Source organism: Lissotriton helveticus, chromosome 7 (genome assembly GCF_964261635.1).
Source record: "Lissotriton helveticus chromosome 7, aLisHel1.1, whole genome shotgun sequence".
Classification (NCBI taxonomy): domain Eukaryota; kingdom Metazoa; phylum Chordata; class Amphibia; order Caudata; family Salamandridae; genus Lissotriton; species Lissotriton helveticus.
In genome coordinates, this window is record NC_136068.1 from 543,967,515 (window position 1) to 543,990,935 (window position 23,421).

A 23,421-nucleotide genomic window follows, 5' to 3' on the forward strand; every position below is an offset into this window, starting at 1 on the left:
AGCAACACATTGTTGATGAGAATCTTTATCTCCTCAGGCAGGGATCTTTGTCGTTCAACTACTTCCATTCTATTTGCTTTGTCAGTGGCAGTTTCTGTCAGCATTGCCCGCACTCCAAAACCAAACCTGGCAGCAGCACTTCTGTTTCTCAATATCACCATGGCAGACTCGTGAACTTTGCTAATTAGATGGCGTTTCAGGTAATCCAGTTTCCAGCCATCACTCCATTTCTTCCCTGTAGAAAAGTCCCCAACAATCTTGGCTTCGGCACATGGTTTGCAAATCAAGCCCACGTCTGGACTGTATTAAAATAATTCCCCAAGTTGCACGCAAACATTGCTTCGTGATTTCTGTGTCTCAGCCTCCACAATTTCTTTCATCCACTCTTCCTTGAATACAAGGCAGCATATCTTCCTTTGTGGTGAAGCATCACACTGCAGAAGGTACAGCTTTGCGCTTGAACATATTTGTGATAACTGGGTTTAGCCTGCTATGCCACAAAGCCTGCAAAATAAAGAAACATAGCTAAAGTTGATGCCTATGCTCATGATTGCAATCTGTCACATAATACAGAGGCATTGCCGGCAAAACGTAGAGTGTAATTACCTGGATTTCTGTCCACTGCCCTGCCCTTTCAAACTTAAATGATGCACTGTCCGTAGAGCCTGCAATAGAAGTAAAGATTGTTACAGCACATTGTGAATTTGTGATACAGCAATATACCATGTGCACCATAAAGGAACTCTACCAAACAATTACCTGTTGTGATTGTGCTCACGTCTGCCCGTTCAAAGGTGTGGGGTACTGTCTGCGAAACCTAGAACAGAAGAAAACATGGGTAAGGTATGTTGTTAAATTACACTGCACAGGATGGACCATAGTTTAACTCTACCAAACAAGTACCTGCTCTGGTTGTACTCACATATCCCCGTTCAAATGTGTGGGGTACTGTCGGCGAATCCTAGAACAGAAGAAAACATGGGTAAGGTATGTTGTTATATTACAATGTAAAAGATGCTCCACAGTTTAAGACTACCAAACAATTACCTGCTCTGCTTGTACTCACGTACTCCCGTTCAAATGTGTGGGGTACAGTCTGCGAAACCTGCAACAGAAGAAAACATGGGTAAAGGTATGTTGTTGTACTACAATACACAAGAACACAAGATTCACCACAGTTTAACTCTACCAAACAATTACCTGTTTGTTCTGCCTGTACTCCCGTCTGCCTGTACAACTGTATTTGTAGCACGGTCTCACAAACCTGCAAAAGAAAAGGGGTGCAGATTGTGAATCTATTTACCCAGCACCCCCAAAATCCAATGTGGAACATACACAGAATTACCTTGTCTTTGTGGGTACTCACGCCTGACCATTCAAATCCAAATACCCTACAGACTGCAAACCTGCAATTGAAGACAAGATGGTTAGCAAAGGCTCTAAGAGTTACAAAAAATGAATGGGACTGGCCCAGATACTCCATTAGGAAAAACAACCATAGCGGCCAAGGTTTCAGGTTGCCTATGTGCGCCATTTGCATAATGTCAGTGTAATTATGAGTGCCATTCAAGGACTATGAGTGACACTTTCTCCTGAGCAAAATAAGCAATGATGGAAAGAGATAAATATTAGAAGTAAAAGCTTTTTGAGAATGGGAAGCGGTAAAATATCTCCAAACTGCTTTTCTCGAATTCATATTAACCCACTCGGCAGCAAGCACGGTCAGTCTCACTCACTTGTGAGGCCTCAAGGCTGTGATCAGAACCACCGCAAATCGGGTTTACTTCGGTGGGCTGCCCTGGCTGCCCGCCTCTTCAAAGTACAGACCTGCCAGCTGCACCAGTCCCTGCCCGGCAATTAGCAGCGGGGCGATCATTGTATTTTTACATTTATTTACTGCAGCCTGGAGCCATGCGGCAATGAGATTAGGGGAGCGCTGCTATGATTTGCTGTTGGAAACACAATCTTTATGACGCCTTTGGCACCATAAGGCAGCACACTCTGATGCCCTTAATAGAAGATTAGAGAAAAACCTAGAAAGCCACATACCAAGCTTAACATGTAGGATATATAAAGTGTGTGCGCCACTGGCGATGGAGAACAGAGCTCTGCAAACAGTACACCACAGGCTCTTACATAGCTGAATGCCCCGGCTGTCACCAATCTAGATTTTCCTTAAACCATTGCTGGACATCTTTCAGATCCACAGATGTGGTATGCTGTGAATGTAGGGTAAGGGCCTACATTTCTTATGTTACAAACTGAAACACCTTCAACTTTCATTTCATGCCTACATTCTCCAGCAGCATGGCCAAATGCAAACAATGCAGCAAGTTTAAAAACACAGCTTGTGGGCTTTTTAGGGTAATCTGCCCGGTTTGCAGACTTGCTATATTTATTTATTTTTTTACAAAGTTTTATATAGCGCAAACATGATCCCGAAGGATATTAGAGCGCTTCACAATAGGATGGAAGGGAGGAGATAAATGCAATATCGAGCATCGAGCGGGAAAAGGAAAGTAATACAATAGCAGTACTTACACAAGTTACATAAAAAGAGTAAGTAGTGCTTTCTCTTTTTATAACCTTCCTCCTTTGGTGCGCTCTGCCCCTCCCTGCTTATTGCTGTTACACCTTGAATACGTAACGTGTGACTATCGCATTCATTTATTTATTTTAATAAACTTTTCAGGAGGTACTGTACACCACAATTTACAACCTGGTCACTCCATCCTTAAAATGTGCTCCTGTGCACTTTTTTTTTTACGTTCCGCTCTAAGGTGGGCATCAACATCTTGAATGTAAATTAAAGAAGAAAAAAAGACAAAATGACTGTCACAACGTAATGTATAATGTTGCACTTGTGATGACTGGTGAGAGCATACGTGATCACACTTGCCTCAAAAGATAAAATGGCCACTGAGTCATGATACATGCATGCACAAACAGCACACTGGGGAAGGCTCTTCATTATTATTTTTCCCGGTGCTGGGCAGTATTGGCTAGAATATTTTTTTAATTTTTGTCGATGCTGCTCAATCTCAGATACTTGTGTGTAATGTGAAGTTGCTGGCAGGCTGATGCATTTCATTTGCAATGCTCCCACTAAAATATGAGCCCACAGAATCTGCTTTCCTTATGTCAAATTTTTAAATTAAGGTAGTAACCTGCTAGGCAACTTATCGCTGTGCCAAGGCAGCCAGCCAAAGCTCCCTGGAGGCTTGTAAATTTCATCTGTGTCCATGGCAGCATGCTCTGCAGCACCCAGGGCAGCCTGCACCGCCCACTAAACATTTACAAATCTTTGCAGGTTTTCTCTAAATTTCTTCAGCACAAACTCTCTAAACATTGCAGTATTTGGCAAATAAACGATAATTACTTCCGTTTCTTTTCAAATTAGTTAACTGCAAATTTCTGAAAGGGGCTTCGATTAACTGGGATATTTAAATAAATGAACACAATCTGCCCGCAGCCTCGCTTTACTACCACAATAATGCAGCAAGTTTAAAAACACCGCATGTGGGCTTTTTAGGGTAATCTGCCTGGTTTGCAGACTTGCAGTATTATTTTGTTAGTAACGCGAGGCTGCGGGCAGATTGAGTACTTTTGTTAAAGTATCCATGTTAATCGCAGCCCCTTCACGAGCTGCGATTAACATGGATATCTAAATAAAAGAAAACAATCTGCCCGCAGCCTCGCTTTACTTCCAAAATAATGCAGCAAGTCTACAAACCGGGCAGATTTCCCTGAAAAGCCCACGAGAGGTGTTTTTAAACTTACTGCACTGTTGTGTAAGATTTGATTTAATTAGAGGAACAGAACTGCATGGCATTAAGTTACTATTACACAAGAAGACAAACAATTAGAAATTAATAAGGAGTATTGGTCTGTCGATTAAATGAATTGAGTAATAGTCCTCAAATTTCATTAAAAACATTTCAGAGGATTTATCGCTTTAATAGACCTGCACCATGCCATACAAGAAAGTCCAGAAAAGGACATAAGTGAATAGGCCTCCAACAAGCCCTCCGGTGAAGAGTGGTCTTCGGGATTTGAAATATTTGTTCCACCGCTGGCCAGATTTTAGCACCAAAAGTAGAGATAGGAGAAACCAGTGCTTAATTTGTGCCGGTGCTTTCCGGTGCTTAGCACCGGCACTTAATTTTCAGGGCCGAGTCTACATGCGATATTGGCTGCACACTGGTGAAGAGCTGATATTGCATCACAGCAGCCCGCCTTATGAAGGCACACGCTTAGAAACTGCCAGGGTCCCTGCCTTATCATAAATCACACGCTACCAATGATGACCCCTTAGTTGCTACATTTAGCCCGCCCCGTCCCTACTTGACAAATCGTCAAGTGTGTGTCCTGAGTTGGACCAATGGGATCACTGTGCTCGCTGCTGCCCGCCCAGGCATACTGCGCAGCTGCAGCGATTTTCAACGGATGTCAAGAAGCGAGCAGCGTGTTGCGCAGCAGGCCTCTGATGAAATAAAACTAAAAGGCTGTCCCAGTAAGTGATTTAACATGATGCTGCTGGTAGTAGTGTGTGACCAGGACCTCCGGGTGTGAGCTGTTGAGTAGCCAGGATACTGCCCTATTCTACACAGTCAGCCCCTCCTGCCCCCCTCTCCCTCGTGGCATAAACATTTCGCTTTAAGTTTAACACGTCCATGACACATCTTTAGGCCCCTTTACGAGATCAGGAGCAGTTCACAAGGACACTTAAGCAGCTGAAAGCAGCGAAATTTTCAGATGAAAGTAATGGAAGAATGTAGTAAATCAGGTGCTGAAATCTCGCCCCCCCCTTGTAATTCCTCATTTCAGCGAGGTACGTACACCCCTGCTATCAGCAACTTTGGTAGGAGTGGGGTGCGGGGAGGGAATAGCATTCCTGGTAACTGGGCACCATGTATGCATAAGTGGCGTATTCTGTAGGAGCTCCGTTTTAAACCTCAATCCAGTTTTAGTTTATGTATTCTATAAAGTGGGTGAACATAGACTAATGTTACGTCTTTATCTGATAGCACGAGACAGGCGCAAGAGTGACTCTAATTTCACTTACACTTTGAGGCCTCACACATTTCATGCCTGCCAAACTTCAATCAATTCCAGAAACACGCTGAAGTGTTTACTGTGGCTGGAAGTCATCAAGATCCCCACAAGGCGTGTGAATTCCTGGTTTCATCTCTTGCTAACCTGCAGTCTAGTGACATTTGAGTGAAATCAGTACCATTGCCACAAGTTAGAACCCAAATCGTGAAACAAGCAAAACTTGTATTGTATTCCGAACATCGAGCTGAGCTAAAACAAAAAAAACAGAAAAAAAGAGGAAGCACATGTGGATGATGCCCAGTATGTAGACTAACGTAGCACAAACATATCTAATCTTCATCTTTGTCTCGAATGAATGCGCAAATCAATTAGGAATAATGTGTAGTCTGTTTCCTTCTGCTATGTTCGACCTCCTGGTTGTGCTTAATATGAGCTGGCTGAACAACAGCACCTAATCATTCATTTTTGGTGAGCACAGGTTGATTAAGTGATTCGCCCAGAATCACAGGATGTTGAGTACAGGCCGAGGCTCGAACCTGATTCCCCAGCCCCAAATTCGGCAGCTCTGGCCATTACGCCACTTCCCCCATCCCACTTGTAGGGTTTGTTGGCAATGTGTTAGGCAGTGCTGATAGGAGAAATTGGCCGGTCGAAACTGCCTTCTGATGGGAGCCCCGGCACTTCTTTTTTTACAAATTAACCACTGGGAGAAACGAAGCCAGGAAATAAAAGACAAAGCCGTACAAGCCAGTCAGACCCAGAATTCCTGCTGTAGCCCCCGACAAGGCAGATACAGATGTCCTGCAATAGTCCAAAACTGCAGCATTGCCTCGCACTGCAGCTTCACTGATGAACTGAGGGCCTTCACGCTTCATCGCCAAAGCTGCCATTGCTGTAAATGGTTTTAACTTCAACAGCAAATACCCCGTTCAAGGGGTCACTAGGAACTCCCAGCAGACTCAAGCCCGGACGCCGGCTCAATAAAACACAGCAGTCCGAATCTAATCACTGAAAAATCAGGAAGTCGCCCATTTGACAGAACGGGAGAATATAAGGCAGATGCATGCTACAATAGAAGCACACCGTAAGCTAATGTTGCGTTTAAAAAACAAATAGCATTCCAATGGGGAAAAAAGCGTGCTATCTTCGGAAATGGTTCTTTCATCTGTTGTGTAAGTAAAGCGAGGCTGCGACAGATTGATTGCTTTTGTTAAACTATCCATGTTAATCGCAGCCCCTTCAGGAGCTGCGATTAACATGGATAGTTTAACAAAAGCACTCAATCTGCCCGCAGCCTCGCTTTACAAATATAAGAATAGAAAACCAACGGTGTGTGCACTACAGGGCGGCAAAACAAAAGCGAACCCAGCAAAAACAAAAGGCCAGCAAGTGGCCACATTAGAACACTTACCTCTGCTCCCGAGTATTCAATCACTCCAAAGTGGTCACTTCCGCCGCCGTCCTCCACAATCAGGAAATGCCCGTTTTTTCACGGCGCGCACCTTTTAAAAGCGGCGGCGCGAATACTCTCGCGGGATGTGCCCTCTGTGCGCGCTCCACACACGGGACTGCGCGCTCGGAAGTAGGGAAGTGCGCCGCGCGCGTTCCTGGGAACAGTGATTGCACTGCCTCTCTTCCTCAGAACTATCACACCTGATGTCACATCTAGAGGCATCAAAAGTAAGAACTTCAGCATCAATTAGTGGCCTGAAACTGTTTAACAAAACCTATGGTGAGATGTCAGACAGTATAAACAAAGAAGGGGGAGAAGGAGGTTAAACCAGACCAGGTCGGCCTCCAGTCTGTGTACGAAATACAGGGACCTTATGTCAAAGGTCCAGAGACCTGGTGGGTGATTTTATGGTTACTGCTTACTGAGTCAGTATGTACCAAAAAATATATATAAGAAAGAAAAATTTCTTTCTAGAGTCCCCTCACTCACCGGGGTTGCCCCACGGTGACATGCTTCATCATTGGGGCCATCCCAGTTCTCTACGAAAAGGGGCGTGCTGCGACAAGGCGACTACGCTGGAGCACTGGTTTTGTGAGATGACTATGTGTGGTGCAAGTGTGATAATGGTGGAGTGGGTGTGGGATTAAAAATACCGTGCTAGTGGGCCTCAACAATTTATTTCGCTCCTAGTGTGGTATAAAAAATTAAAAAGGGGTAACACTGTATTCTAACTTTTACTGAGCTAGATCAGTGTTAAGGTCAACATGTTTCAAGCTCCCCCAAGCTTTTCTTCAGGACCATACAGGGTCCAGCCCTGTATTGCCACTCCTGTTTCCAAATGAAAAAAAGTGTTGCTAAAAAATATATATTTTACAATGAACGCTGTTGTTAATAAAACATGCGTGTTGTACATACGTTTTGTATTTCACTTTGTTTTCTGCAAAATAGAACAACAATTGTTAAATGATGGACATCCCCTTCCAAGAAGGGGAACAACTCACAAGCATCTCACTCCAACTAGGGCGTGAGTGTGCCCATGGCATCATATTGACGCGTGCTGGTTTTCAAGACGGTGTTGAAAAATAAATCACTGTGAATAAAGTGGTTTAGTGGTTTCACACATAAAAACATACAAACATATAGACTAAATGTGACTATTGACAAAACACACAACATACACACACGAAATAATATGGCAGATGGTCATATTTACATAAAAGAGTGTATGGTTACACCCCATGGTCTTAGGCAAGGGCAGGAACGCCTCGTGGAAACATTGCTGAAAAAAGGATTATCAAATTGCAGAGTTAGGAGGTTTTTTCCTTTTCTTGTTTGCCCATTCGGAATTGCCGACTTTCTTGCAAAATTACATAGTTCATACACTTACTTCCTATCGGCAGACCCGCTCGGTACTACCTGGTTGCTTCCTCACCCGACCGCATACTGATCTGAAGCCGGGCTCGCGGTGTATTTAAAACGCGTGAGCTTCCGGGTGGCGGGAAACGCCTTTGTTTTGCTAGAGCGCGCATTGGGGCGGCCATATTGGTAGGATGCGATCGCGCTCGGCGCGAGTGTAAGTTAAAAACAGTGAATATTACCGAGTACCGCTGGGTACAGGGATATGGAATAATTTAGGGCGCTAATGTGGACAAGGGCGTCCTTGCACATGAATTTAGAACACAGGATAACTTCTCGGGGTTGGAGAAGTTTTTAGATTGGTTTAGGCTTATTTATGAAAGGGCGGGTATTTTAACTTTGGCAGATAGGAAGGATGGTACCTATCGTGTCTGGGAAGGCTCAGCTGGGTGTATTAGTATTTAAGGAAAAAGGTATTTCTGATAGTAGGGTTTGTATTGTTTTGGGCGACAGTTTCCTATGGTATTCAAACAGTTCGGACCAACCCCAAACAGTCATTGGAAAAAGTAACTATGGGCGAAATGCTCCCCACGGGATTTCATCATTAAGTTGGGTATCTGTATGAAGACGAAACACCCATCTTTGTTCTTTTTCATGGAGGGTGCGTTCCAGATTGTCTTTGTTTTTCACTGTTTCTAATACTACCCAGGTCAGATCATTGGGTGTATGGTTCTGCTCAATGAAGTGGGTGGTCATTCTTGTTGTGGCTCGCTTGCACCTGATGTTACTTCTGTGCTCTACTATGCGAGTACTGACCTTCCTGGTCGTCATTCCTACATAGTGAAGGTTGCACGTACAGGTTATCAAGTACACAACCCCACTCGTGTTGCAATTAGAAAAACCTTTTAGTTCCCATCTCGTACTGTTGTTGAAGATAACGTTTTTGGTTGGGGAGGTCAAATGACAAACACTGCAGTTGTTGCATGGGAAATGACCGTCCGGTAGTGGCTGGGATCTTACTGTCTGAATTAATGCTGTGGGACGGGTGTGTACCAAATAATCCTTCAAATTTTTACCTCGCCTATGACTAAACATAGGAGTAGGTATGTGTAGGCCGCCGCTGTTAAGTATTGGCCAATGTTTTTTGATTATTTTAGACACATTGTTCGAGACTTGATTGTACGTGGTGATACAGATTGGTTTTTTGTCCTCAGGTTGAGTTCTTTCTTTGGGTTCTAAAAGTGCTTCCCTGTTGTTGTTGGCCGCCCGTTTTTTAGCCTCTTTGATCAGTTTATTTGGGTATTTCCTGTATTTCAGCTTGTTGCTTAAGTCTTCCGCTTGGGTTAGGTAGTCTGATTTCTTGCTACAGTTCCTGCGTAAACGGAGGAATTGTCCAAATGGCAGGTTTTGTTTGAGATGGCGAGGGTGAAAACTGTCAAAGGTCAAGAGACAGTTTCTTGCAGTCTCTTTAAAATGAGTTGTTGTCACCAGTCTACCAGACTCAGCATGGATGTTTAGATCAAGAAAAACTAGATCTGTCTTACTCATTGAGCAGGTGAACTTCAGGAAAGGATCCTGTGTGTTAAGCCAGGTGAGAAAGGTCTGTGCTTCTTCCTCAGTGCCTTGCCAGATCAACAAAATGTCGTCGATATAGCGTTTCCAGTGGAGGATATGATGTCTATGTGGATTTCTTTCAATCAGTATTTTGTTTTTCTCCAGTTGGTGGACGTACAATCCGGCTATACTCGGCGCGAATGTGCTGCCCATACTGGTCCCATGTTGTTGTTTATACAGGGTCGATTCAAAACGGAAGAAGTTCTCACATAGTGCCAGTTGGCAGCATTCGAGTACTACATGGCGAGGAGTCTGGAATGACCACTCGTTTTCGTACAATACTTCCTCTAGAATCTGTAAAGTCTCTCTGTGTGGCAAGCTGGTATAAAGACTTTCAACGTCCAGACTTATCAATAGGCTGGATGACGTATCAAAGGTTAGATCTTGTAGCAGGCATAGTACGTCCTTGGTATCTTTCAGATAGGTGTCTGTTTTCTGCACAAGGGGTCTGAGAAAGGCATCTGCGAATTGTGAAAGGGGCTCTAGAATTGAGCCTATCCCCGAGACTATGGGCCTCCCTGGTGGGTAACTTACACTCGCGCCGAGCGCGATCGCATCCTACCAATATGGCCGCCCCAATGCGCGCTCTAGCAAAACAAAGGCGTTTCCCGCCACCCGGAAGCTCACGCGTTTTAAATACACCGCGAGCCCGGCTTCAGATCAGTATGCGGTCGGGTGAGGAAGCAACCAGGTAGTACCGAGCGGGTCTGCCGATAGGAAGTAAGTGTATGAACTATGTAATTTTGCAAGAAAGTCGGCAATTCCGAATGGGCAAACAAGAAAAGGAAAAAACCTCCTAACTCTGCAATTTGATAATCCTTTTTTCAGCAATGTTTCCACGAGGCGTTCCTGCCCTTGCCTAAGACCATGGGGTGTAACCATACACTCTTTTATGTAAATATGACCATCTGCCATATTATTTCGTGTGTGTATGTTGTGTGTTTTGTCAATAGTCACATTTAGTCTATATGTTTGTATGTTTTTATGTGTGAAACCACTAAACCACTTTATTCACAGTGATTTATTTTTCAACACCGTCTTGAAAACCAGCACGCGTCAATATGATGCCATGGGCACACTCACGCCCTAGTTGGAGTGAGATGCTTGTGAGTTGTTCCCCTTCTTGGAAGGGGATGTCCATCATTTAACAATTGTTGTTCTATTTTGCAGAAAACAAAGTGAAATACAAAACGTATGTACAACACGCATGTTTTATTAACAACAGCGTTCATTGTAAAATATATATTTTTTAGCAACACTTTTTTTCATTTGGAAACAGGAGTGGCAATACAGGGCTGGACCCTGTATGGTCCTGAAGAAAAGCTTGGGGGAGCTTGAAACATGTTGACCTTAACACTGATCTAGCTCAGTAAAAGTTAGAATACAGTGTTACCCCTTTTTAATTTTTTATACCACACTAGGAGCGAAATAAATTGTTGAGGCCCACTAGCACGGTATTTTTAATCCCACACCCACTCCACCATTATCACACTTGCACCACACATAGTCATCTCACAAAACCAGTGCTCCAGCGTAGTCGCCTTGTCGCAGCACGCCCCTTTTCGTAGAGAACTGGGATGGCCCCAATGATGAAGCATGTCACCGTGGGGCAACCCCGGTGAGTGAGGGGACTCTAGAAAGAAATTTTTCTTTCTTATATATATTTTTTGGTACATACTGACTCAGTAAGCAGTAACCATAAAATCACCCACCAGGTCTCTGGACCTTTGACATAAGGTCCCTGTATTTCGAGATGTCAGACAGACCAGTTCTAAAAGCTTATTCGGCCATGGTACCTCCGCAATTTCTGTACGGCGCAGAACTGCTATACCTGAGCGGTAAAGAGAACTGGGATGTTGAGGAAGGTAAAAACCTAAAAAATCTATTTATATTGCCCTTGTCAGCCATGGTCCAAGCAGTAAGGCTAGAATTAGGACTTACTTCATGGGGCATTCTAGCTGGTATGGCCCTACTTCGATTCTGGCAACGTCTAGGAGTAGACGAAAACACCAACATTTCACAATGGTGTAAAAACGAAATACAGAATAGCGAATTAAAATGGGCAAGAGAGACTAGGGCGATTATGATGAAGCTATGTCATATGATGGAGGTTAAATTGTGCCCTACGACCATTATGATTAGTATTGACAAGAAGATACTTAAGACGTTGGGGAAGGAATTATCCCATGCACAGGATCAAAATTTCTTTGCAAATAAAATCTCAGTGCATTTTATGATAGATGCATGGAAAAATGAGCAAAGCTTCCCCTATATTGACAGGCTACCGGATTGCCGATTACGAAGTGAGGTTCTCAGGGTAAGAATTGGGGTGAACCCGTGTTATATAAATAATGTGGCAAAACACGTAATGGTTGATAAGATGGGAAGATGCACTTGTATTTTGGGCTCCTTATGTGACTTGTTACATATTTTATTAGATTGTCAGAAGTTTCTTGACTTACGAATTATGTTCTTAAAACCGATTTTTAAGAAATATGAAATTAAATTTAGGGCCCAGGCAGTAACTTTAATGACTGAAATGATCCATCTAGATAATGCTGTTGCTATTGGGAAATTTATGCAAAGAGTGAAGGTATTACTTTTTACTTTTTCTAATGAGTTTTAGTAATAATTTAGCTCCAATCAGAGTTATTGGAGGGTTTTATATTGAATGTGTTTTACGATATGTTTTAGTGTGTTAATGAAGTGTAATTTTTAGGTGAATTTTTAATAATATATGTTTTGTTTGTGGACCAACGGTCCAAATAAACGTGATTTTAAACTGATTAATTAATTCACCTGATGTCACAGTTCAAAAGACTCGGGCTTCACACTTTTTCTCAGGCTCTATTACCTTTCAAACATTTGGCAGTTACGTTTGTAACTTTAGCAAAAGGGTTATCTACAAAGGTGTTAAAACTATTTGAGACTTAATCACCAAGTATTGGAATTATAAAAAGGTTATAATTTCATTCCACAAAACTAGGCCAATGGGAAAGTAATGTTTTTGTGTAGTAAAGACAGCAAGACAGACTTGAAAAGGTGTTTGCTGAGCTTTTCAGAGTATGTGTCATTGTCTTATATCATTTATATATCTTTATCCTGTTAAACTTTGGTATTTAATCCCACATTTTTAAGTATCACTTCTCTCTCTACTAGACTGTGTCAAGAACAAGTCCTTGTATTTGCTACAGAAGGGCAAAGCTCTGAATGTTACACCAGAGTACAGCCAGGAGGCAGAAGAAGCCCTGGCCAAGGCGGTGAAGCTCAACCCAACGTTAGTTGATGCCTGGAACCAACTTGGTGAGGTATACTGGAAAAAAGGTGACATCACCACTGCACGAACCTGCTTCTTGGGTGCACTCAACCATGTGAGTATCAGGAATGTAGTCTCATATCCATGCAGCAGGCTGTTTTTGTATCAAATCTTTTTGTTGGTTTTCAAAAATATAACTGTTGTTACATCAGAGAGCATACATAGGCCATAACAAGTGTAATTATATTTGTTGAGTAACACATAGGGTCTGGCCGTATTTGTTCCCTGGATTGGGGGGGGGGGGGGAATAAAGGGGAAGAATGGGAATAGGAGAGGATAAAGGCAAAAAAAATTGAGGGGGGTGTGGGAACCAACATTACCCTATTCAGTTCAATGAGCAAAAGAGCAGCTACAATAACTCTTAAAAGAAATGTGCACATTTCAGAAGTTGGTAAAGCTGCTTTGTGCAGTTCCATACCATCCTTTATTGTTTGTATTCATACTCAAGAGTAGATGCACAACTGCTGCAGAATGTAATGGGATAAGCTTGCTATTATGCTCAGTGCGTTTTGACAACTGATGAGAATTTTCCTTGAAGAGAAGGCAGTGTGGCTTAATTGTAATCCTAGTTCTCTTTCAGGGAAATCCTCATACAAATTATAAGCAAACCCTCCCTCCTCCCCGGACAAGATGTTAAAACAATGGTTCTTATCTTCACCCATGATCTTGTAACCGTAAAAATTAACTGAGCTTATTGTCACCTTTAGGGCCTGAAGGAAACTGTAGAAAGGACCGTGCCAGTTTTCTGACTTTGCTTGTGCAGCCTGCCTGCTGCTTCCATTGCCCTGCATTCCGTTTATTTTCCTTTTTGGGAAAAAAAGGTTTGTGAGGGATATTTTCTAGTCACTTCAAACATAAAGTAATTTTCCTATAATTATAGATATTATTTGAAAAAATATATAAATGAAATTTGGCCATTTCTAGCCTTCCTTAGGGTTTGAAGACAAGTATTTTCTATGTATTTGCACTTTTTTCCCCAATAAAAAAGTCTTGCCCCTGCAATGCACTGCTTATGACCTCACATATTTCATCACTCATGACATGGTCAGTGACATTACTGATGATATCTCGGATGACCTCAGTGATGACATCGTCCATAGAACCACACACACATCCACTTACATACTCACACAACCACTCATACACCCACTCAAACACCCATTCAGTTAGACTTCCACTCACTCATCCATGGAGCCACTCACATATCTATTAATTCACCCACACAGCCACTCACACAGCTACTCACATACCCACTTATTCATCCATACAACCATTCACACCCCCACTCATTCATCCATACAGCCTCTCAAAAGAGCCACTCCCTCACCCACACAACCACTCACACACGCCCTTATTCACCTATGCACACACTCACACAGCCACCCACTCACCCATACAGCCTCTCAACACAGACACTCACCCATACAACTCCTTCAGGCTTACAGCCACTTACACACTCAGTTACTGTCTCATGCAGCCACTCATACAGCCACTGTCACATATACAGTACTTGCGCATCGTCAGCCACTCACTCACCCATACAACTACTGACACACCAACACACTCACCAGTACAGCCACTCACCAGTACAGCCACTCACCTACACAGGTACTGCCACACCCACTTATACACCCATACACTCACTCACACACCCATACAGCCACTCAGACACCCACTCACACACAGGCACACAGCTACTCACATTATATATGTTAAAAATATTATCACTCAGTAGTACACAAAGTTATGTTAAAAATAGTATCACTCGGCGAGGGTGTGGCTAACCGCAGACGGGAATGGCCACTCTGTAGTTTTACTCCGGAGCACCACTTCCAAACTATCCTGAATAACTTTGCTTCCGCTGGCCTGATTCCTGCCCTGGTGCCGTCGGAGTGCGACTGTGGTGCCCGGCGATCACCCGGACAAATTTGGGGCAGATGGGTGACAGTGCCCCGCGGGTGTTCCAGGGACCAAGGCCTCGTGGGTGTTTCCGCCTGCAGAAGTGTGGCGCCACGCCAGCCCCTCGCCACGCAAGACCGCGGCTGAGGCCTGTATATCCGGAGCCCCAGCGTGCACTTGAGACACTCCTCGTTGGTGTGGGCACTGCTGGATCCCTTGCGGCATTTGCAGGGACCATCCCTGTGAGCCGGGTGAGTGACGGGGGCCAAGTGGATGCTGTGGCGGCCCCCGTTGTGTGCGTAGGTGCAGGACATTGCCGACGTGTGCGTGCAGGCCTGTAGCGGCCCTGAGGCCTGTACGCGTTCACAAGGAGAAAGTTGCGGGCAGCCTCTCGACTGAACAGTGTGCTTTGGGGGTCCCTGGACCGCGTGGTGCCTCATGTGCTAACGGCACTGCTGGGAGAATTACTGTGAGGACCTGAAGTGGAGGCAGTTCGCAACCGGTCGTCGCGGGGGCATTGGGGCCTGGACAAAAGCCTAATTGAAAATGCGGCGGTCCCCCGCAGGGCATTTAAGAGCAGACAAAAAGTGGCTAGCGAGGGAGGGCTGGAAGTGGCCCTCGGATTGAACTGCAATCTCCTGTGGACCTGCTGCGGGGGGCCTGAGTTTTTTCTTTTTTTTTTTGTAGGAGGCAATTTATAGGTCTTGGACCTTGTGCTACCCCATGGACACAAAGGCGGGTCCGGTGACAAGCTGATTAGACCCGGATTGGACGCTAGCGGAGGCCCGTCACCTCTGGAGCACTTGGACCTGGAGGGTGCTGCTGCGGGGCCCCGGAGGGTCGGGAGCAGCTTTGACCCATGCAAGGTAAGACATCTCTGCTTGTGGAGCTGTAGACATAATGGAGGTGCTGGTACTTCGGTGCGCCTGACCCGCCTGGAGGAGAGACTTTTGCTCCATGGGCCCCTGAGACTTCTATCTCCCCTCACGACTTGCTTGCTACATGGTAGGGGCGAGACACACAGTTGCGAAGAAGTGACTTTTACGACTGAGGGGGTCTGTCCCTGATCCTCGACCGGTCACCCACATCTGGGACACTGGTGCGTATTATCTTTCCTGCCACGCGTACAATGCGACGTACCTAGTTGGATACCCCTCTGTGTAGGGCGCTTCCTGCGAAAACCGACAGGCCTAGTGAAGGTTTTCACTGCAGGCAGCGGGGAATAGCAGCGGCGCCTTGATCGTTACTGGTGTTCACGTGGCAATAGATAATGCCGTCCGGCCGTACTAATCAGATGACGACCCAGACCAAGTTAGAGAAATTCACCTGGCAGAAACAGCAGGCCGAAGACCGAACAAAGGCTGTGACACCGGAGGACGCCACGGAACCATCGAATAAGGATCTACTCGAGGCAATCACGGCGATAAGGACCTCCCTTGAGGTGCAAATCGACACGGTGTTCACAGATGAGGCTCTGATCCGAGAGGACATGAAGAAAATTGCAGAGAGGGTAGGAACAGTAGAGAACACAGCCAAGGAACTGGTCACTGACACCGCCCTACTCAAGAAACAAATTATTGAACTCCGCTCTTCTCACGAGGCGATGGCCCTGCAGCTGGACGATTACGAAGGTCGAATGCGACGGATCAGCATCCGCATTATTGGTGTTCCGGAATGCGCAGAGGGGCAGGTGGCAGACCTTTTTTGTGGAGGATCTGGTCCTTAAGCATTTACTACCCTGAGGACTCTCCAAATGTTTTACGATTGAAAGAGCTCACCGAGTGCCTAGGGGCCGTCCGAGGCCAGGGGCACCCCCTCGGCCGCTGCTGGTGCCGGTGTCTAACTTTCGAGACCGTGACGTTATTCTGCAAACGGAAAGGACGGCCCCACCACTTACCCTGGAGAACAGCAAGATTATGTATTTTCCAGACTTTACATTGAGGGTGCAGAAACAGCGCCGAAGTTTCCTAGAGGTGAAGCGGGTCCTACGGGACCAAGAAGTCAAATATGCAATGATGTTTCCCGCCAAGCTACGAGTGGAAGCCAATGGAAAATCATGGTTTTTCACTCACCCTGAAGCGGCCTGGGACTATCTTGATGGCTGGCGCACGGTCGAAAAGAAAGGGAAGAAGGCATTCTCGGCGGCAGATGATAACGCAGACTGGCCCCAGCAGAGGCGATCTCCTCCGCATTCTGACTCTGACTCCCAGGGCCATATGGTAGGGCACTGATCCGGTGATTGGTATGACTGTATGGGGTTGACAATGGCCTCCTGAGGCCCTCAGGAATGCTTTGGTGCATGGTCTTGGCGCCACAGCCTCCCAACATGAGATCACATATATCTAGTTCTGGGGGGAATTCGGGAGCCGATTCCTGATGCGCATGTAATTTGGATGGTCTAGGTTCTGGGGATTGTCTTAACGTTTGAATAACTTGCTTATATCTCTGATTGCTATGATCGTTCAACATGTGTAGCTGTTCTAAAGGGGATTGTTTTTCTTATAGAGCACTACTTTTGACAACGTGGGCGCCGCATGACATCTAATGAGGACCATACCGGGCATCTGTATTATATACTGATTTGGGGGTGGTGGGTCAGGCTGGGGAGCGAAGCATTGTCTGAATAACAGTGGACGAATTGGGAGTGGGGTTGCACGTGTTCCCTAGAATTGTTTACGGGTGGGCGACAGGCCCTCTACATGTTGGGAGAGGCAGGCGGTTCCATGCCCGTTAAGCAGTGAGGCAAGGAGGGGGGTAAGTTTGTTGGGCATGGGGTAATCTTGAGTTTAATTTGTTTGGGGGGTTCTATTGGGGGGTATTTTTCAGCAATACAAAGTGATTGCTTATATATATGCACATCTTGGTTGGTTTCTATGCTCAAGTGGCAGCAGGAGAGATCCAATACCTTGAAGTTGTCATTGAATGTCCAGGGGACTCTCAGGTGGAAGCAGTGGAGGGCTTGCGATGCTACATGTCCTCCATGAATACCGTTCTTTCGATATCTTTGACAAATGGTGAAAGGTCAGGGACTTAAACTTATCACTTGGAACGTCAAAGGGTTGGGAGACAAAATTATGAAAGGTATTGTGTTGCAGTATGTCCATCGCCATGGGCTTGACTTGGTATTGCTACAAGAAACTCACTTAATTGGTAACACTTGCATGGCCCTCGACAGGAAGGGGTATCGAATGGTTGCACACTCGAGTTCCACTACTGGATCCAGGGGCGTGGGGGGGTCCTTCGAAAAGGCTGTCCATACGTGATACAACATACCTGGTCGGATCCACAAATCAGATATGCAGCTTGCACAGGTATGTGGGAGGGCAGAGTTCTAAATGTTGTTTCTGTTTATGCCCCACCGGGTCTGCAGCGATTAACACTGACAGATATTGGGACACTTTCGCTTAACCTACCTGTTGGCACATTGATTATGGGGGGTGAATTCAACCTGACGATTGACTGTCTTCTAGATAGATCCCAGACGTGACTCAGCACACTGCTCCCAACTACGGGACTTTATCGACGCCTTGGGGATGGTAGATACTTGGAGGTGGTCGCACCCTCATGACACACACTTTACGTTTCAGTCTGGCGTACACGGCAGCCAATCACGAATTGATTATTTGTTCACACATGCACAACACATACACGACTTTTCTGATTCTGTGTGTTTGGCGCGGGGGTGTCAGATCATTCCCCTGTGTTGACGGTACTTGGAGTGCAACACCCACCGCAACCTGGTCTGATACGGATTCAGGCTTGGGCACTAAAGATCCCGCATATTAGAGATACCTTGCGGAAAGATACAGATTACTATTTTGAGGAAAATATCGGTTCAGTCGGCAATTACACTATGGGGGGCATATGGTGAAGTGATCAAGGAGAGAGCACATTCTGTGAGGGCTGGCCACAGGGCTGAGCGTCGTCGAAGGGTGTTGGAGTTGGAAGCCGAGATCCTACGGCTTGAGGTTGACATTTCTCGGGACCCGGACACTCAACACCGGCTTAATATAAGAAGGCAAGATTATACACAATTGCTCCTAGAAGACGCCAATAGACGTGCTCTGGCCACACGGCATCGTATATACGAACAGGGAGAACACACTGGCAAGTTGCTGACTTGGCTGGAACGCAAAGAACAATCAATGAGATGGGTGCGTGCGATTAAGGGACCTGATGATGTTCTGATTACGGACCCACTGGGTATCACTAAGACCTTTGCAAACCATTATAAAACAGTATATGGTATCCTGCTGGATTCACAAGCTTTGAGGGCGGCGGAACTCCTTGCCACTATCAAGGTGACGTGTCTCTCTGAGCAGGATAGGGAGGTGTTGGACGTTGACTTATCGGTTGAGGAAATTCACAAGGCAATTCAAGACATTCGCGCGGGTAAAGCGATGGGCCCCAATGAGATCCCGGTCGAGCTATTCAAACCTATGGCTTTCAAACTAGCACCTCATTTACTAAACCTATATAATGAAAGCTACAAAAACGCCCTCCTCCCGGATGATATCAGAGCGGCCACCATTGTGGTCATCCATAAACCCGGTAAGCCGGTAGATGAGTGCGCCTCATATAATCCTATTTCTCTGATTACGGTAGAGGCTTAAATTCTAGCCAAACTATTGACAACTCGTCTGCTCCCCTATCTCACTGACCTAATTCATCCAGATCAGTTGGGATTCATGCAGGACGGAACACAGCGCGCAACCTGTGTCGAGTGCATGGTGCACTGGGCCGTGTAGACACTCTAGAGGAAGAAGCGATTCTACTGGCGCTTGACGCCAAATAGCATTTGACTCCATAGCGTAGGAGTACTTGTTTGCAGTTCTTGGCCGCATCGGGTTCAAACCCACATTTATTGGGTGGGTCAAACTGTTATACAGACAACTCACGGCCCATGTTTCAGTGAACAATCATTGCTCTACTCCTTTCCCCCTTATGTTGAGGCACAAGACAAGGATGCCCGTTGTCACTGCTCCTTTTCGCCATGGTTCTTAAGCCGCTGGCGGTTTGGATAAGGGAAGAACCAGGTTTTTGGGGCATTAGATGGGCAAATGATCACGAAGACCGCATATCACTGTATGCGGATGATATTCTGCATAATCTTGCCTCACCGGCGCGCTCACTACACCGTGTACTCCATATTTTTCATATTTTTGGGGCACATTCTGGGTATCAGATAAACTGGTCTAAATCACAGATGTATTCCCTTTGGAGAGAGCCACTGCGGAGTCCTCTAGGGTGCGATATTCCGGTGGCATCCCAGGGCTTTCGTTACTTAGAGATTTTTATCACTACCAATGCCACACCATTTTTTTAACGGAATCTGCAGGGGCCCTTACAGAGGTTTCGCTCGGATGTCACACATTGGAAAACGCTCCCCCTTACTCTGTTAGGACGCGCGTCCTTATTCAAAATGCTGGCTCTGCCATGCTTTCTTTACACATTACAAAACACTCTCATTCTGGTGCCCAACACTTACTTTTCGCAGATCGATGCTGCAGTCCGAGATTTATTGTGGGACAATAGACCGCCTCACATAGCCATGGCTAACCTTACCATGGGATGGTTTGATGGAGGTATAGGACTGCCTGATATGCGCCTCTACTATCAGGCTTCACAACTAACTGCCATCAACCAATGGGTGTTTGGGCGAAATGATGATCCCAGCTTTCGCACTGACATTGGTTGTTAGGGAAAGGGGGCTACAATAGAGCATTGTATACGAACCACAGGAAATTGTGCTTGACCGGTCCGACGGCGCGTATGGTGGAAGTGTGTCATGGAGCGCAGAGACGGATGAGTTGGCGGGGGCGCCTCACAAAGGCTACCCCTCTTTGGGAACCAGACATTCTGGACGGCTTAGTGCCTCTGTAGGGTCTGATAAGTGGGATATGATAGGGATCTCTTACATGGGCGATATGTGGGTTAAGGGCCAGAAGGTATCGTTTTCAGATCTCCATAATTATTAACAGCTAGCGCCGTCGGAGAGTTTTTGCTATCTCCAGATCAGTCATGCCATTGAATCCGCTCTCCCTAAAGATACCCCCCTTCCGGACCCCTCTCACCTGGAGGACAGGCTCTTGCTGGATCCTATGAATCGCAAGGCCATCTCTCACACATATAGGAAGTTGATCAATAATCGGGTCGATCAAATGTTGAAGCTGAGGGCGTCTTGGGAGGTTGATTTGGAGAACCAGCCGATGAGGACTGGCTAGAGGCGTTGTCCTCACCCTGAGAAGTAGCCATCCCGATGCGACTTCGCCTGGTGCAACTTAAAATTCTTCCACGAGTATATTTTGATGCCACACTGCTACACTGGTTGAGTAGGAGACCTGATGCACTCTGCCTCCGGCACTGTAATCAGACCGGTACATTCCTGCATATCCTCTGGAGCTGCCCTCACATACAACAATACTGGACGGACGTCACCAGTCAAATGACTAGGACTTGTGACTAGCCTATCCACCCAACTCCCACTTTGTCTCTCCTCAATATCTGGGAGGCAACGGACCTCACACAAGACGAACAATCATGGGCCACGATGGGGTGGAGTATAGCGAAACAGAACATTGCTCAGAAGTGGGGCGTAGACACCATACCACTGCTGAGAGATTGGGCAAAAGATATGGGCCATGATTGCCGAAAGAACAGTATATAAAGAGAGGGGATGTCCTTGTAAATGGGATCACAAGTGGGGGCGCTGGAATAAATATAGGGAGGAGATATATGTCTCCCGACAGTAAAACTGAGGAGGGAAAGACTCTTGGGGTTAGAGGAGGGCGATGACGAGATGATGGCACATACTATGGGCAATCAGGAATAGATATGGATTGATGAAGTTTCCTGACCCTGGGACATGTAAGTTACTCACCTGCGGATTGTTACGAAATTGCTGGAATATGCTCCCCTGGGCTCCTGCTGGATTGTTGATTGGAAAGATAACACTGTCATTTTTTGAATATCTTTGCCTAAGCTGTAAATGTAATGTCTTTACTGCTGCTTATTGTTTCTAATAAAAAGTGTTTATAAAATATAATTGTATCACTCAGAAGGACACAAAGTATACTAATTTAACTTTTGTAGTACCTTAGTATATATGTTTGACATTCATAAACCTTTAGAAAACACAATCACTGGTTAGGATAGGTTTAGTTTATTTGCATAGTTATCAAAAACTGTTGCAATACAATAAAACGATAGGCAAGTTCATTAATACATATAATGTTAATAATAAAAAGACATTTACACATTCATATTTCCTAAAAACTATGGTGTCAGAGAAGTAACTGTTTTTGCTTTAGCTCATGGGAGAGGGAGCAGTGATCTCGGTTCCAGACCGCTTCTTTCCATCGGGTCTGATGCCAGGCTGGAACAAGTGCTTTTTAGTGCAAACAGTGCTCAAATGCTTATTAAAGTACTGTTCACATATTTCAACCCAGCATAATTTATTTGTTGTAGGTGACGTTTATCGGAACTAATGTGTTAATTGTAAGCTGGCCCCTTCCAAAGTCCGGTCTCCATAGTAAATAAAAATGAAGTTGTTCCAGAGAGACTATCCTTGTTCAGGTTCACATCCTTTGTACTGGCATTTTTTTTCCACCAGTCTCAGGAACTTCAAAACAGGCCAGCACTGCTTGTCTCCGAGCGCGCATCCCTCGTTGATTGAAGTGGTGTTTTAGTAATTGTTTGCATTCTTCCAGCAGGTCTTTGCATGTACGTAGAAGGTGTAGCAGGTCTTCTGGTACTGAGCCGCATAGGTAGCAGGTAGAACCCACTTTTTCCTTTAGCCAATTTGGGAGATGCTGTATGCAGGGTAGCAAGCCAAGTCTGTGCTTCAGGAACTTAATTTTGGTGGCTTTGGTGTGCCTCAGGTCAAAATAGTTCTGAGCAACTGGGGCTGTGTAGGTGTTCAGGGTAATCCATCCGTGAGCCCTTTTTAGGTCTGGCCGTAGCAGTGCATGCTGTCTCAGCTAGACCTAAAGTAATCTGTATGTTGGGTGAAAGTCAGTGTAAGTTGTTTTTCTGTTTGCCATTGGTTTACCTGTGCCATTGCTATTCTTATCTTGCTTTCTATTGGCTGTTGATCCTATGGTAACTTCCGTATAGTCCCTAAGCAGCGGCGCCTAACTACAGTTTTCCTCCGCTCAGCTCGCACTTGCTTTAATTGGGTGCGGTGGGCCATCTGTTTCTTTCCGTTTGTTTATTTATTTATTTTTAAAATCACCTCCTGTGTCTGAAGGACTTAACAGCACCTGGGCGTTCCCAGAGCAAGAAATTAAGGGTAGAGCGGAATGCTGTTTAATTTTTAGGCCGGTCTGACACACCGTGTTGCCCCTCGCTCCGGAGAGACAGCAGACATCAATAATGTAGCCTCTCCCAGCAAACCTGGCAGCAGCAGCCTCGGGTGCCGTCTGGCATGCCAGCTATCTGTTTACACTGGACGGAGGGGGCAGCGGGGAAATGATTAAACCGCCGCTCTGGTCGGGATTGGGGGAAGATTGCTCGAACCAGAAATCCCTAATAGCAGGCAAAGACCCGCGGCGCTGCGCCGCTGCCCCGGCTCTCGGTATCACTCAGGCGACTTATCTATTATCTCACAGCCCTTCGGTGCTTCCTGGGGAATCAGGAGCTGGCCTGGCATGCAGAGGCCATTGCTAGGCGACAGGGCCTTTACTCTGCAGCCCTCATTTACACCTTTGTCACAGAGCCGGGGCTTCCT

General features: G+C 45.6%; 1 protein-coding gene across 1 annotated transcript in view; it reads left to right on the top strand.

The window, feature by feature from the left end:
- The window catches only part of TTC5 (tetratricopeptide repeat domain 5), a 221,672-nt gene that overhangs the window by 82,231 nt on the left and 116,020 nt on the right, over positions 1-23,421 (top strand). The window contains exon 3 of the mRNA XM_078652608.1: positions 12,638-12,849. Coding sequence (XP_078508734.1) covers positions 12,638-12,849 — 212 coding nt within the window. The remainder of the gene's footprint in view (positions 1-12,637; positions 12,850-23,421) is intronic.